Raw genomic sequence first — 16,832 nt, 5'->3', positions numbered from 1 at the left:
CAATTTTATACCTATTTTTAGTTTTGGTGATTATAGCGCCATCTGTCAATTAAAATGACTTAAATTGTAGATTGAATAAATGATTTAAGATTTTAAAGTTGCCACACTCCCAGGGGTTGGAGTTTGAGGGTTTCGTATCATTGGATAGATTTTTGAAAATTATTTGACACATATATTTTTAGTTTTTCGATCTGATGTATTTCACATGATATCCCACTGTCCCAACCTTTTTGTTACACCTTGTATGCACATATACAATCTTTGCAATTTTTTATTATGAATTTTATGTTTGTGATTTATCCATGTTTCCATGGGCAAACTGTATACAAAATATAGCGTTACTTCTGTAAATATGTCTTTTATAAACAACAATTTCATACTAAAACATGCATTGTACAGAGGCTGCTGAATGGCCTTGAACACATGGTTCCACAACTGTAAACCCCAACATATTAGATAAACTGTAAATTATAGGAATATAAAATCCTATAGATTGTATTTAGTGTAAGCAATACTCCATTTATCAGGCTGTACTCCATCAAATAAGCACACAGTGGTGTAACCTGCAGTGTGATGAACCGTGATAATAAAACTTATGACTTATAGTAATAAATTAGAAGTGTATCAGACACCACAATCAATCATCCTGGTAGATAGGGAAAGCTGGCAGTTCCAGTATATCTTTCAGAGAAGGATGTCAAGTGCAAAACATTGAAAAATATAAAACAATTAATTTGAGTTTTGAGTTCTTCTGTTGCATTATAAATCAATCTGCTATCTGCAGATTGTTTTCCCAGTATCTCCTTCATGGTAACCACATAATGCAGAATTTGAGCGAAAGAATAACGTTATGTATCGCTTATATAAGTGAGATGTTTTTTGGAATTTAGTAAATGCCAAAAATAATACATGGCATAAGGTGTGATAAAAACACAATTTGGGCATGTATGTTATATGGTTTTCTATGGAATCACTGTTTACAGTAGATTAGTCTTTTATGCATTTACTTACCATACATACTCGAGTATAAGCCTAGTTTTTCAGCACAAAAAAAATGTGCCGAAAACCCAAACTCTGCTTATACTCGAGTAAAAAAAATATAGGTTTTACCAGGTTTTTGTGGTAAAATTAGGGGCCTCGGCTTATACTTGGGTCAGCTTATACTCGAGGAGTATATATACGGTATATAGACGTTTTTCACATTTGTTAGTAATGATACAGCCTTTAAATCATAGCTGATCTTTTCTGTGGCCACAATGGCTGCCTCCACTATTTGGAAATAATACAGTGGAAGAAATTAGTATAATGAGTATAGTTTAAATGTATTTTACTATATTTGCTTATACAATGCTAAATCTGTGTTCAGCTGCAAAACCAGAGTGAACTGCGAGCACCCACAGCCGAAAAAGCTGCCTTTTTCTTGGATGCGGCTATTGCTTCACGTAAGGGCAGCCAACGGGACTGTGATGAGGATGACCACAGGAACTCCCACATGCTCTTTACTCTGCACATTTATCAGTACCGCATGGAGAAGAGCGGGAAAGGAGGCAGTAAGTATAGAGATCTGAACCTTCTGTCTACCCTGCAAACTATACTGTATATGTTCTGTAACATTATGTGTGATAACAATTTGTATATTTAAAAGAGATGTCAAGTTATGTCAATAACAAAAGAAATTTAACTCAATTAAACAAACCCTGCTCCACCACCTTCTAAACCCCAACCTGTCTCCTGAGCTTCAGAATTGACGTCTCAACATTTAAAGGGGTGTTCCACTTTCAGCAAGCAATTGATATTGTTTGTATTATAAAAAGTTATACAATTTTCCAAAATACTTTCTGTATCAATTCCTCATGGTTTTCTAGATCTCTACTTGCTGTTATGCAATAGGAAGCTTCTATGTTTACTTCCAGTTGACTTGTACGGCTTAGTACACACGGTAGTATCACAGAGAGTAATCAGAGCTGTGTGGTATATTGAGCCATGCACCTGGGTAACATCATATGACTATTTTTCTCCACAGGAAACAACGAAGCTTTCTATTGAATGCCAGCAAACAGTGGTCTAGAAAACGGAGGAATTGATAGAGAAAGTATATTAGACAATGATATATAACTTTTCATTATACAAACAATATCAATTACTTGCCAAAAGTGGACAACCTCTCTAAGTGTTGAGAAGTCAACACTGAACATGAGGATACAGAGACCAGTTAACCCCTTAGCGCTCTGCGCCGTAGCTGTACTGCGCTGAGTCCCGCGAATAGCGCTCAGCGCAGTACAGCTACTGCGCAGAGACGATGCCGGTTCAGCGCTGTATAGCAGCCGAACCGGCATCGTTAGCCGCGGGATTTCAACGGTAATCTACCGTTGACATCCCCGGCTAACACCCGCGGTCGGAGTGGGCTCCGATCGCGGGTGTTTAACCCGTTAAATGCCGCGGTCAACGCGACCGCGGCATTTAACCTGCCTTCTGGGGGTCTTTACATCACAATCGGCCCCCCCACACCGTTTTCGGGGGGGCCGATTGCTGTTTTGGCACCTCTGGGGTCCGATCGGGACCCCAGAGAAGCCTGGAGGCTTTACCTTTAAGATGGCGTCTGTGACGTCATCTTAAAGGCAAAGTGTCAGCCTATGCATCTGCATAGGCTGGCACTGATAATACCCTGCAATACATTAGTATTGCAGAGTATTATCAAGAACAAGCAATCAGATGATTGCTTGTTCATATCCCATGGTGGATCATGTAAAAAAATGTAAAAAAAATGTTTTTCAATAAAAAATTACTTTATAAATCACTAAAAATGCCCATAAGCCCCAAAACATATAAAGAGACATATAACACTCAAAAAAGTCTAAATCATAACACAAACCCCACATATATAGTATCACCGCGTCCGTAACAATCCATAGAATAAAACTAAATAACTATTGAACCCATATGATGAACGCCGTAAAAAAAAAACGTTAAAAACCCGCCAAAAATTATGATTTTTACCTATTATATCCCACTAAAAATGCAATAAAAAGTGATCAACAAAACATATGTACTCCAGAATGATATTGTTGCAAAGAAAAACATGTCCCGCAAAAAACAAGCCATCAACCAGCTCTGTAGCCAAAAACGTAACAATGTTATGCCACTTGGAAGACGGCGATGCAAAAATGATAGATTTTTCCCCACATTAGGGTTTTATTTGGCAAATTTAGTAAAACATAAGAAAAAATATTCATGTCTGGTATCCCCGTAATCGTATCGACCCATAGAATAAAGATAACAGGATTATTAGGCTATACGGTGAACACAAAAAAAAAAAAAAGTAAAAAATCCAGTACAGAATTGATGCTTTTCTACTCATGACCTCAAAAAAAGTTCCAAAATTTTCAACAATAGGTGATACCAACCCCAAAATGGTAACACTGGAAAAAGCATCTCGTCCCGCAAAAAAAATGCCGTCACATGGCCCAAATAACGGAAAAGCGAAAATGTTATAGCCTTCAAAAGGGGGCAACGAGGAAACTAAAATCCTGGCAGCTGCAGGGTGCTCCTTCCCTTCTGCGCCTTGCTGTGCCCCCATAACACAAGTAATGTCCACATGTGGGGGGTCGCTGCACTCAGGAGAAATTGTAGAACAAATTTTATGGTGAGTTTTCTCTTTTTATCTTTTGGAAATGTGTACATTTTAGGGCTAGATGAACGTATAACCGACAAAATTTGACCATTCTAAATTTCACCGCCATTTTGATTCAATTACTATGAAGATCTCAAGGGGTTAACAATCTTTGTAAATGCTGTTTCTGATAGTTTGAGGGGTGCAGATTTGAAAATGGGTTGGTTATATAGGTGGTTTTGTTGCTAAATATGTAAAATTTGATTTCAAACAGTATTTATCCCCAAAATAGTCAATTCCGAAAATACGGAAAAGCGCTATTCGATTTGTAGGCCGCGTGACGTCAAAATAAATGATCCAAACATTTCAAAAATTATGAAAATGTAAAGTAGACAAATGGGAAATGTTATTCTGCAAGTTATTTAGGTGGTAAATCTATCTGCCTGAAAACGCGGTGATTTTGAATTTCGAAAATGGCAAATTTTTCTAAAAATTCATCACTTTTTTCTTTTTTTTGTAAATAAACGCAAAACGTATCAGCCAAAATTTACCACTAAAATGAAGTACAACATGTGGGGAAAAAACAATATCAGAATCGCTTTGATAAGTAACAGTGTTCAAAAGTTATAACCATATAAAGAGACGCAGGTCAAATTTCAAAAAAAAGTTGCGAGCCTTAACCTGCAAACAGGCTGCGTCCTTAAGGGGTTAAAGACTGGAAAGTGTTGGAGCAGGGTTTGTTCAAGTGAGCTTCATTTCTTTTGTCAATCAATTATTTGTTGAACAAGGACAACCTTAATATCTGCCCTCTTCATCGTTAACACTCCTGAAGTAACTGCTGGAGCCATTGATTGACTTAAGAGATCATATTTTATAATCTGTAGAAAAAGAATACAGTGAGATGGTTACCATGGGAAAATAAAAGGATCGCAGACCAACTATAAGAAAAGGTTTGATGATGTGCTCAAGGAAGGATGAGGTGCCCACCAGGCTATGGGGTTACAGTGTCTTGATACACAGTTGACTTTTACATCTATATCACTATAATTTTAAAGATATATAATGTTAACCTGATAATATTTATTAAAATATATCATTACTATCAAATATACTTAATGGTCAATGAAATCCAGCAAGATATAAAATCAGCGTATATATTAGGAGTTCTTTGCATATAAGCCAAGGTTGATCAAAAGTGACAAGACGTAACCAAAGACTAGAAGATTTGAACAAAAGCAATTTTAAGTGAAAGGAGCAGTAAAAGTTCAGGCGTAGCTTTCTGCTGGACGGATTTATTTTCCAGTTGATTGATGACAACCAAGTACAAGAAGAAAACAGAAGAATTGTTCGTTTTCATCTAACTCTCAACTGACACAGTCGTGTACGGTAGACCCGTTTGATAGCGGAAAGCCGATGAGTGATGGATCTTCAAGCCTAGCACAGATAACACATTATATGGAAAGTGGAAAAGTGAAGCGAGACTTTTACATAATAACTGCATGAATAACAATATGACATACATAGCCCATCTTATGTGGAAGTTAGATGTTTGAGCTTTCCTTTGTCGTTCCCTCCATATGAAAACATATTTCTGTTTATTTGCATATTGCATTGTTAAGCACCAATTCAAAATTAAGGGAGAATGAAATTAGATTTGGTTCACTTTTTAATGCCCAAAATAAGCTGAATGAACTTGGCTTTCTGTGAATCCGTCACTGTGCAGCTGCGAATGTTGTATTGAGATTTGTCCTTATCATGTGGTGAACAGTGGAACCATGCTCTCCAGCTAGATAATGTTATTAGGCAGATGGTGATATAGCAAGGCAAAGCAATGTACAATCAGTTATTTAGTTGAATAGTCTACTCAGGTGTCTCAAAGATGTCTTTGCTATGCTGTTTAAATCAATAGTCAAGATCAATTCACACTTTGTAACAAATAACAAAGAGAAAATGAATTCTCCAGAACAGATATTGTGCATATTGTGAAAGTTCTACTGTAAACTCAACTTTCTACTTGAGCAGTTGGGGTTAACCAGGACTCACCTATCCTTTAGGTTACGGTCACACGTACTGCTAGTGCTGTGTTTACAAGCGCAACGCTAGTGCAATGGGGGCATGCCTCGGCCCAAACACATATGTTTGTGCCCTGAAATGCATGCGATCTATAAGCAATGGCATGCTTTTCCCTGGAAATGCGAATGAGATTGGGCTAAGGCAAGGCTCCCTGTGCTAACATTGTGCTTGCAAACGCTTGCTAGCTTAAATATTTTGTCCAAAAATTTTTTGTTGGGCATCTCAAGTAACACACTTAAGACGCTGTGGCTTTTATCCTGTAAAAATGGTTTAAGCACCTAGGTCAGTGATGGCTAACCTATGGCACTGGTGCCAGAGGTGGCACTCAGAGCCCTTTCTGTGGGCACTCAGGCCATCACCAGAGATGACTCCAGGTATCTTCCTGCAGTCCCAGGCAGCCCAGGACTTTCTGTGCACAGAGCTATTGTAAAGTGACAGCTCGACCTGGGACTATTTTCTGCTTTATTGGTGTCCTCAGGTGCTGGTATCAATGAAAACTGTGACTGACAGAGAAGGGAGTATAAATCACAAATTACATTTCTGTGTTGGCACTTTGCGATAAATAAGCATGTCTTTTTTGTAGTTTGGGCACTTGATCTCTAAAAGGTTTGCCATCACTGACCTAGGTTATCAGTGTTATAATGCCTTGAAAAGCCCTTTTAATAACTTCTTTACCCCAGTTTCTCACTTTTGAAACATTAAGGAAGTCCTGAAAATTTCCTTGGGGTAGACCATCAATATTAGAATAGTTGGGGTTCAGCTTTCTGCACCCAAATTTGTCAGATATACTAAGCAGCCATGGTGCGTCCCTGGCTGCACACCCTTCAGTATTTGACTGGCAAAGCCCTATACTATTAGGAGCTGTTGGGCTGGTGTAACAGCGTTGATCATCTGGGGTGCTGACTGCAGCACCCCCACTAATTCAATATTGATTATGTGTCCTAAGGTCCTAGCTAACCCATGAGTATAGAATATATAATAACACACCATCAAATTATATCAGAGTGTGCTCCACTTTTGAAGGTTAACCTGCTTTCCTTTCTCTTGGCAGTGTCGGGAGGTCGCAGTCGATTGCATCTTATTGATTTGGGAAGCTGCGTAAAGGTGCAGAGTAAAAATAGAGATAGCAGTGCGGGCTTGTGTCTCTCTTTGTCAGCACTTGGCAATGTCATTCTTGCTCTAGTCAATGGTAGCAAGCACATTCCATACAAGTAAGTTACCTAAATTTATGTTCCTTGTTAACAAAATAAAGTAATGTTCATTAAACCGTACAAAATGGCAAAAACAAACAACAGTTTGCAGACAACCACAGGTCATGTCTCTGTTATACAATTTAAATTTAACGTATAGTACTTCATGAAACTCAGTGATCATAGTGTCTGATACCTTGGACCTCCACCAAATGAAAGGGCTTCGGCTGGTAAATTACAGTAAAGAGGCCACTCCACACACACAGGATCTTTGCTTAAAGTAGATCACTTTGACGAACCCCCACACTAAGGTCACATCATGGGGTACACCTACACTAGGGAGCCTCACAAATTATCACATAAAACCCCACCCACCTATTCTACTTTCCTAGACTTTTAAATCACCCTCCTTTCCCTAGGACTAATGTAAAAAACAATTTGAAAGAATCATAAACATGTTCAGTATCTCCCTATCTCAAAATGCCGGAGCTATAAAAATGGTTATTCCCAACAACCCCATAACAGAAAATAGTGCCCAGATGTCAAAACTTTTTTGCCATTTTGTATGGTATTATGGTAGCAATAAAAACTTCACCCTCAAAAATGTGATAATGAATTCCCCTGGACTAGGGGGTTTCTCAGGCTCACTTATTTAAATCCAGTAGATATTAAATTTGCTCCAACTCCCTGACTTGTGATGTCACTGAAAGGGGGCTGATCACACGCTAATGGGTCTGATCTCTCCTCTCCGTGAAGTACATTTTGCAAACATTTGGTATGAAGCTGCATTACTTTTGACAGAAAGATGTTATGATTGTTCAATTGTCTTCAATCGACTGGGTATCGACTAACCCCCCTGACCCTATCCTATTGGTAGGTGCTTGTATTTATGGATTATGTGTATCCTATTTGGAAATATATGATTTTTCCTTTGTTTGAGTTTCCTTCCAAAATGCAGGACATAATCGCATGCTAATTTGTATGCTCCATTTGATCCTGCTTCCAGAATGAACTTGCTGGTCAGGTGTCTAAAAACGCTGCACGTGCAATGCATCAGCTTCTTTGAATTTAATGCTATGCTGATTCCCCCCTGGGAGTTCAAAGCATATTAAAAAAGTTTTATTATAGGCATGTCTGCTCCTAACTATTTTTGAGAAGTAATTTAGGATAGTAATTTAGAGAAGGAAGGTAGGCTACAGCAATAAAAAAATATCATATTTCTTTACTATTGCCAAAATCATCATTATGTAGGCACTGTACATTTATTTGAATGAGACTGTGTTGAAGTCCTCTGCACTGCTCCTAAATATGGAATAAATGGAGGTCCTATTGGCCAGAAACCCATTATCAATAAATTATTGCATGTCTTAGGCTGGGTTCACATTTTGTTTTCTGTATACGCTCAGCGTTAATTAAAGCAGACATATAGTAATTGTTAATGATAATAAGTAATTAAGTAAATCTTAATACATAATTTGAATGGTAAATGTCTAAAATGTGCACAATATTTTGAACACAAAATTTTGGAAATGAGGAATTTTGCTAAATTTTTGCCCAAATTTACCCAAATTTCTCATCTAAGACGAAGTACAATGTACATGAACAAAACAATCTCAAAATCAGCCTCATGTGTTAAATCGTTCTAAAGCTATTACCACATAAAGTAACACATTTCAACACATAACACATAACAAGAAAAATAGCCTTAATGGGAAAATGATAAAATAGGCACATTTTTCACATCTTTAGTCATTTGTCTATAAATAAAAAACATGTAGTCAATAAAACTATCCTATCAAGTAAAATCCCACATCAAAGTACAAATGGTTATGAAATCTAAAGCTCTTCTAAAGATATCATTTATAGAAGAGCACAACAAAAAATAGACATTCTGATACCAATTGGTCTTGATAGGGTTAATGTCAAATGCTTGTGACACACTCCCTAAAAAGGTCACCACCCCCTTGGCTAATATAAGCAGATTTACACAAACTTTGAGGAGCCATATAATTTCAATGGGTCAAATAGGTATTGCAGTTATTAGAGGGTAACCAAATCATTTTATCCGAAGCAACCAAGGAGCAGCGCACTTAAGACGTCTTGTGCAGTGACGTGTATTCTCCTGACAGCGCCCTTTCCCTGCTTAATAAATCTATCCTCAATAAAATTGCCTGATTTAGCAATTTATGTAATCAACACTTTGTACGTTTTGACATTTGTGTTCATGCTCCCTGGATGTATTTTGAGCACACTCATGCATAATCTATACCAATGTGGGTTTTATGTTGTCTCAGCTAATATCATGATCTGAACAAAATCCAATTTTGTTTCGTTATTTTTTTTTTCTCGTGCACACATTGCCTTTTATCTTGTTAGAAAAGAAATAAAAACAAACAGCTTCATTTGTCGCCCGTGACAGCTCTGTGAATGTTGCTGCAGCGGCTTGTGAAAAATTAGAAAAAATTCACACAGGGAGAATATGAAAAGTCCTCATTTTTCTTCATCAGTGTCAAGCTGTGAGAGGCTGCAGGAAAGTTGGAATTCATTAGTAGACACTCACAGCCTCTGATTAGTCTGTGCTGGGCTTGATAGCAGCTCATGTTCTGCATAACCCCTCTCGTGGAGCAATGTAGGAGGTAATGGATCAAAGGGGGCACCATATCATAAGCTGTCTGAAAATAGAAGCAGGAAGTGTTGTCATAGGGGAATAAAACGTAATCTGTGTGTGCAATATAAATAAAGGAATTATTATTATAATACAAAAATGAGATGTATTATTAATAATATTTTGTAATTATAGGTAAGATATTTTTAATGTGGTTGACTTTCCTTTATCAAATACCCTATAAGAGAAATCCAGGAGAAAGTATATTAAGATGGCAGTGGCTACCCCCTACAATTAGTTCTAAGTGTTCCAGGCAGCGCAGACGGTGTTATGTAGAAGTTAAATTAAATAGTAGATTTCCTTCAATGTATACTTTCCCCACAGTATATTACGGCTAGGTTCATGCTGGGAAAGCTCTTTGTATACATTGACATATACTGGCAGACAAAGGCATAGTTTTTTCTTTGTCTAACCAACATACATTGTATATAGTGTAAAAATCAGAAAGGAAAGGAACAGCCAGTTACGTCTTTCCATCTTTTTGCATCCGGCTGGGCAACACATATACTCAGCAGAGGCCATTGAAGTCTGTGGGGGATGGATATAGCAGTACTGCATCACTCCCTGGCCTCAGCTGAGTGTACTCTCAAGCACGCTGTGAGGACATATAAGGACAGTGACATCACTGGGGAAACAATGTTCACTCCTCCTACAACGAGCAGGGTTGAGGAGGAGCCACCAAGTGACTTATCCCACTGTATAAGGCATACAGTTGGATACGTTAGTGCCCTCCTTGGTAAGGGTACGTCAAGAATCCTCCCCCTCCATCCTTGCAATGGAGGGACACAATGAGGTGCTTCTAATTCAAAAGAGAAACAAGGTGGCACTCACCAACGTGGCAAACTTTCTTTATTGGAGCGAGGTGCAGTACAGAGAAGAGCAAGGCCAGGTGCTTCATTTGGCATTATTTGTCCACAGACCCAATATGTGAATGAAATACAATCCCATATGTATTTTGTAATGCTTATTTTCTCTTGTGGTGGAGATGCAGGAACATTTCATTTGATTCCTGAGGAAACCATGAGGCAGACCCAGTTTATTTTTGTAGGGAATGGGTAAAGTAGACCATATTAGGAAACCTCAGCATAGATATTTTTTTCATCATTTTTCACTTTTTGCAGCCATATTATGCAGATGATGCACCAGCTCCTCACAATATAATAAAAAGAGATCCATGCAGACTATTTTCATATGTAAGGGCTGATCTGAGCAGTGTGAGGGATGTTTTTTTTAAAATATATAAGTATGCATATTGTATTCATTTATTTACTTGATCTTCCTAATATTAGTGACCTGATTAGGATTAATTAAGGCTTTAACATTTACATAAAGACAAGTTTGCTCTGAATTCCCCAGACTGACAGTCAAATCTCCTGCTATAAATATTCTCATCTGTTTCCAACATGAGTAAGGCTTAATTACATGGAGACAAATCCCAACCAACCAATGCCGATTAGGGGCTATTTAATGGCAAAACTAACCCAATGGCGTCTCATCAGTATTCATGACACAACTAGTCATTTTCTCAACAAACAATACCACTCAACTAATATAATTAAATTTAAAAAATCCAATAACTTTCTTTTGAAAAAAGTTTAGCCTAACAATACTGTCTGAAGTTTCATTATCCATTTGGAGGTTTGAATACCATCCGTTACAAAGTAACCTGATGTGGGTTTTAGTTCTTTCACACATTTTCTTCCTTTTTTTTTCCAATAAAATTTTATTGAAGTATTCAAAAATGATTTATTATCACAATTGTCCAGGTAATGCAGCACCTATCTCAAGATGGGAATAGAATAACAAAAGATGTTTTGAATTAAGAAGGAATAAAAGAAAAAATAAAAGAAGGAATGGCAGAGGAGGGGATTGATGTAATTCTGTTGTACAACAACCACAATAAAGTGAAAGTTCATCATAAGTTACATAATCACAGCATAAATACATGTAGAAAAAGTGAATTCATATAACATACAAATTCACATAACCCCAAGTGTAGCAGCTGATGCATTGATAAAATCTTTGTATAAGTAAAGGATAGCTCATGGCGAAGATATCATCTCAATGTGTGAACAGTGCATGGCTGGAACCGTCGGCTGTGCATGAGCAGTAGTACAGAGTGATGTAAAACTCCCTCTTTGGGTATATATCTGTCTATGAGCACGCATTGCTTGAGAAAGGTAGTAATACATGTCACCTGATTGGGAATAAAACCAAATGTCACCTGATTGGGAATAAACTCTTCCACATTTTTCACCATTTTGGAGTTGGACATTTGTACAGGTTCTCTAGCTGGACTCTGGAGCCTTTTGCACCCCCTTTATTCAGGGTTGTAAGTGACACTGTGGCTTTTCTGATTGCTCAGATAGATAATGGTGCTTAGGTTGATCATAATCAAAAGATTCCCTAAGTAAATGGGAATCTGCTGTGAAAGCCTGATTTAATAGTGTCAGAAATACGGAATGACGGAAAAATACAAACATGTTTTCCAGGGGTTTTCTGAAAAGTTTGTAATGGTGGCCGGCACAGGCAAAATCTCCATCAAGAATTTTAAAACAAAAAATAGGCAGCGTTCCAACTTTAGGAAAGTAGGTTTATTCACCCATATAGCAACGTTGCGGTTGAGCAATATCACTTTTCTTAAACCATCCATCGGGAGTTTAGTTTCTTCTCTGACCTATGTTGATGGCCTGTAAACTAGCCAAAGCAGTTACCTACACTAAGCTGTTAAGATGCAGAAACTTTGAAACAGGGCTGTCCACAGTTGGAAAATACATTTAGCTATTATTCCTTGTCATGTCACTGGGTTTCTTTTAGGTCCTGCATTGGTTCTGCGTAAGGAGCTGCCTTTCAAGGTTAACGTGATACATACTTTTCCTTATCCCACCCAGGAAAACGTGTTTGCATATCTCCTTCCCAAAGTTCACAGCGGAGTATGCACGGTGTTAATTAAGCATTTTATGCCAGTTTTCTGGGGGAGAAAGCATAAAAAGCTCATCTCTTTTTCTGTCAGGGCAGAGAGCAGGGCAGGAATTTACTACAGTCTTCACCAGAAACCCAGTGAAGACCATAGCTGAAATTTCTGTGAAAAGTCGCACAATATCACGCACAGTGGACACTTAATAAATGCTCTAATAAGAAAGTAACCCATAGTGCCAGTAACCAGTACACTTGTTGCAATTTGTAGAAATTAATTTTTTTGGCTGATCCCAGCCCAATCTTTTTAATTCATAGAAAAGGGCGAACACTTTTGTAAAATACCTTAAAGGAAACCTACCACTTCTGATAGGGCTTATAAGCAGGACATGCCGTGCAGCAGCTCAGGGTGAGCTGGTGCCGGCGCTTATCTTTGTTATGTTTTTAAACTGTTTTAAAGAATCTAATTACTTTATTAATGTTTATATCGGAATTAGCTTCCCCGCACCAAGATCCACGCTCGGCGCACCATCACCGCGACCGTGTGTGGGTCTGAATAGGAAGTGGTAGCGCGCATGGTGCACCGAGCGCAGACCACGGGGCAGGGAAGCTACTTCCGATATAAACATCAATAAAGTAATTAAATGCTTTAAAACAGTTTAAAAACATAACTAAGATAAGCGCTGGCACCAGCTCACCCTGAGATGGTGCACGGCATGTCCTGCTTATAAGCCCTATCCCAAGTGGTAGGTTTCCTTTAACAGAGTGAATTTCCTCTTAGCTTGCTCCTACCTGCTAAAACTGCTTAGTTTACTGCTCAGATCTGTCTTTCCACCCAACATGTTGTGATGTGGAGTGGGACACACAGGAGGAGGGGATTTTTTTTCAATAATCAATATCAACACAGAATTTCCCACCCCCATATTACCACAGTAATGTTATTATTCACAAGTTGCTTCATATTTAAAGACGTTATTGATGGAAAAGATCATTTCTTTACCCTTGACAGGGGGTTCTATTGCCTCTGTGCTCCTTACTCATCATAGATCTAAAAAGGGGACTGGGCAGATTAAGGACATAGAGGCATTTTCCTGTTATAAGATATTTAACACACTTTTAGCTATTCACCTGAACCATTCATTTACAGAGAAATAATATTGCAGTGACAGTTACGCTTTCGACAATTACTATGTTGGTAACTTTGGGCAAGTCAGTGGCAAAGCAAGATTGGATATTTGTGTGAATGGGAGGCATAATTATTTCTGAAAAGCTGATTTCTGAGAGTCCATTACTGTACTTGACTAATTAACATTGTCATATAAAAATGAATTTGGAGTTCATTTTTTTGAGAAACAAAGAGAGAGATAACACAGAACTAATAGGTGCAACATTTTGTATCTAAATAGCTGTAGAGATGCTGATAAATGTAATTAATGGCTGAATGACAGAACATCCCCAGTGAATTTATATTCATTACAGACCATCTATATCAACATCACAGTACCTGGTGTCAAGACACAGTTGCATCTACAATATTTATCCAGAAACCTTCACACTCTATAGACGGCTGTTTTTCTTAAAAATATATAGATAGAATTACGTTGCCCTATTTTTCCATCTGAGTAGTCATAGACAGGTCATCACTGCCCTAGTTATCAGAGGAATCTGAGATTTTCTGTGATGACTTTATTGCTAACCTATCCTTGGAAAAGGCAATTACTATGAGAGAAGTGGTGGTCTGATTTCTGGCAAAGTGTCACAGCCCCTTCAAACCGCTTATTTATAGGGGTGCCAAGAGTAGGGCTCCCACCAGTCTATTATTGATGGCGTATTACAAGTATACCCCCAATGTATGATCACTTGATGTTTTCAGAAATAATGTAATATCCATTAATTTGATGGATTATTCTGTAAGAGTTACATCATGCCACAGCATTTTACAAAATTACCAAAATTTTACAAAATTATACAAAAATGTGCTGAAAACCTCTAACTCGGCTTATACTCAAGTCTATTAAAAAAAAGTGTACTCACCTTCCAAGGTCCTCTTCTGTCCAACATTGTTCCTGCTCCCTCTCTCCGTGCAGTGCCGTCGCTCGAGCTATGATGTCAGGGGGACAGGGGGCTGCTGGCTGTATACTAGGGACAGGGGGCTGCTGGCTGTATACCGGGGACAGGGGGCTGTAGGCTGTATACTAGGGACAAGGTGCTGTCCGTATACTGGGGGGCAGGGGCTGCAGATTATATATGCAAGCGGCAGGAACTGCAGGCTGTATACTCGGGGGCATAAGCATTTCTTACCCACGGCTTATACTCGAATCAATAGTTTTTTCCAGTTTTTTGTTTTAAAATTAGGCACCTCGGCTTATACTCGGGTTGGCTTATACTCAAGTATATACGGTATATCAACATAAAACTTTTATTTTGCAAAAAACATGATGATCATAATCATAGTACAGCAATTACTGTAGCAGAGAGAGAGAGAGAGATTAAAATTAAATCTTTAAGGGTTGCAACCATCACTAATCAGCAAGTGTTCAGGCCTTTGTCTTGAATGACTTCAGCACATCTTTCAGCACCTTCTTCCAGTCTCTTCCAACTGTGACTGTTGTGGGTTTCTTGGCCATAACTTTGTCATCAAGGTTTTTCCATAGGTTTTCTATTGAGTTTAGATCAGGACTCTGGGGTGGACATTTCATTGTTTCCATGTTTTCTGTTTCAAGGAACTGATTTACCTGTTTTGCTGTGCAACAGAGGGCATTGTCCTTCATGAAAATTGCTGGCTGATTGGGTCAACAACGCAAATAGGGAACCACTTATTGTTGAAGAAGGTTCAGATACACTCTTGCATTCATTCTGTCATGCAGCTGTATGAAAACTCCTGCTGCAGAAGGCATTTCTCAACTCATTATACTTACCTCCCCCCCCCACACACACACACACTTTTTATTGACTTTTATACACACTTTGGGTTCAGACTTTACCCAGTTTATTGACATATGCAATGGTTTCCATCAGATTCAAATAAGTTGAACTTTTTTTCATCACTAAAATGAACTGTGGACCACTTCCCTTTTATCCATACTCCTCAGCAACAGTGAGTCTTATTCTTATTCTTTCTACTGACAGGTTTGGGGACTACAGAGTAGTCTTTGGGACTGTAGGGAAGAAAGATCCTTACCCTGTTCAGTGCTGAACTGGGAAGCAATTCCAGCTGCAGTATTGAAACAATTACCCATGGAGATTCTCTGAATTATCCTGTCCTTCATCTGGACAACCTACTGCTGGAGGGTTTGGGTCACTTGGGATCAGCACACCATTTTTTTGCAAAGTCAGTAAGTAAAAAAGTTAGGCTGCCAGTTAAATAGGGTTTGTTGAATAATTAAGGAAATTAGCACCAGGTGCCAGAATAACACCAATATCTAGAAAATATTCTATTATGAGCTAATTTATGAAATGCCTTTAAAATACTATCTATTTTCTATCTTATTCATCTTAGGCTGTTAGAATATATTCACTACACAAAGGCCTTAAAATGTAGGAAATTGTGTATTGTTCTCTCATTTTGATCATGCAGCACTGAAAAATAATATTTAATTCAGGCCACCAAAAGTAATGCAGCTTCAGTATTTATTTGTCAGTAGATTGATATAATTTCATAAAGAAGATCCTAGTGACCCGTCTACAGTATTTCTCATCTTTCCCTGAGTGTGTGACTCTGCTGCATGATCCTGATTAGCATGCCATTAAGAAGAGAGAAAAAAAAACTTCAGGGCTCTGAAGTCACATCATGACAGTACAAGTGAAACATGTTTCTCTAATGCAGCCTTAATTCATTTTGTTTCTGCAGAGAGAGCAAGCTCACAATGCTACTTCGAGAGTCTCTGGGGAACATGAACTGCCGCACTACAATGATTGCTCACATTTCGGCTGCTGCAGGAAACTATGCTGAGACACTGTCCACTATCCAGATCGCCTCTCGGGTACTGAGGATGAAGAAAAAGAAAACCAAGGTAAGAAATGCTTGATAAAAATTAATATTGGTAAGTTAATATAGGGAGAGTTCAGAACTATTGCATGAAAGCAACAGATTATCAAATATATCAGAGCTTTGTTTAAGAGAAGAGTCAATACCCACCCGAGCAGTGAGCTATGGACAGATGCAAGACTATAAGACAGTGATGGCGAACCTATGGCACTAGTGCCAGAGGTGGCACTCAGAGCCCTTTCTGTGGGCACTCAGGCCATCACCAGAGAGGACTCCAGGTATCTTCCTGCAGTCCCAGACAGCCCAGGACTTGCTGTGCACAGAGCCATTTTAAAGTGACAGCTCTACCTGGGACTATTTTCTGCTTTATTGGTGCCTCAGGTGCTGGTA

General features: G+C 38.4%; 1 protein-coding gene across 1 annotated transcript in view; it reads left to right on the top strand.

The window, feature by feature from the left end:
- The window catches only part of KIF26B (kinesin family member 26B), a 214,700-nt gene that overhangs the window by 179,903 nt on the left and 17,965 nt on the right, over window positions 1-16,832 (top strand). The window contains exons 9-11 of the mRNA XM_072141195.1: window positions 1,367-1,550; window positions 6,735-6,894; window positions 16,305-16,467. Of these exons, the coding sequence (XP_071997296.1) occupies window positions 1,367-1,550; window positions 6,735-6,894; window positions 16,305-16,467 (507 nt within the window). The remainder of the gene's footprint in view (window positions 1-1,366; window positions 1,551-6,734; window positions 6,895-16,304; window positions 16,468-16,832) is intronic.

The sequence above is a fragment of the Engystomops pustulosus genome, chromosome 3 (assembly GCF_040894005.1).
Source record: "Engystomops pustulosus chromosome 3, aEngPut4.maternal, whole genome shotgun sequence".
Taxonomy (NCBI): Eukaryota; Metazoa; Chordata; class Amphibia; order Anura; family Leptodactylidae; genus Engystomops; species Engystomops pustulosus.
Note: the sequence above shows the minus strand (reverse complement) of the source record. Positions and strands in the feature narration are given on the sequence as shown.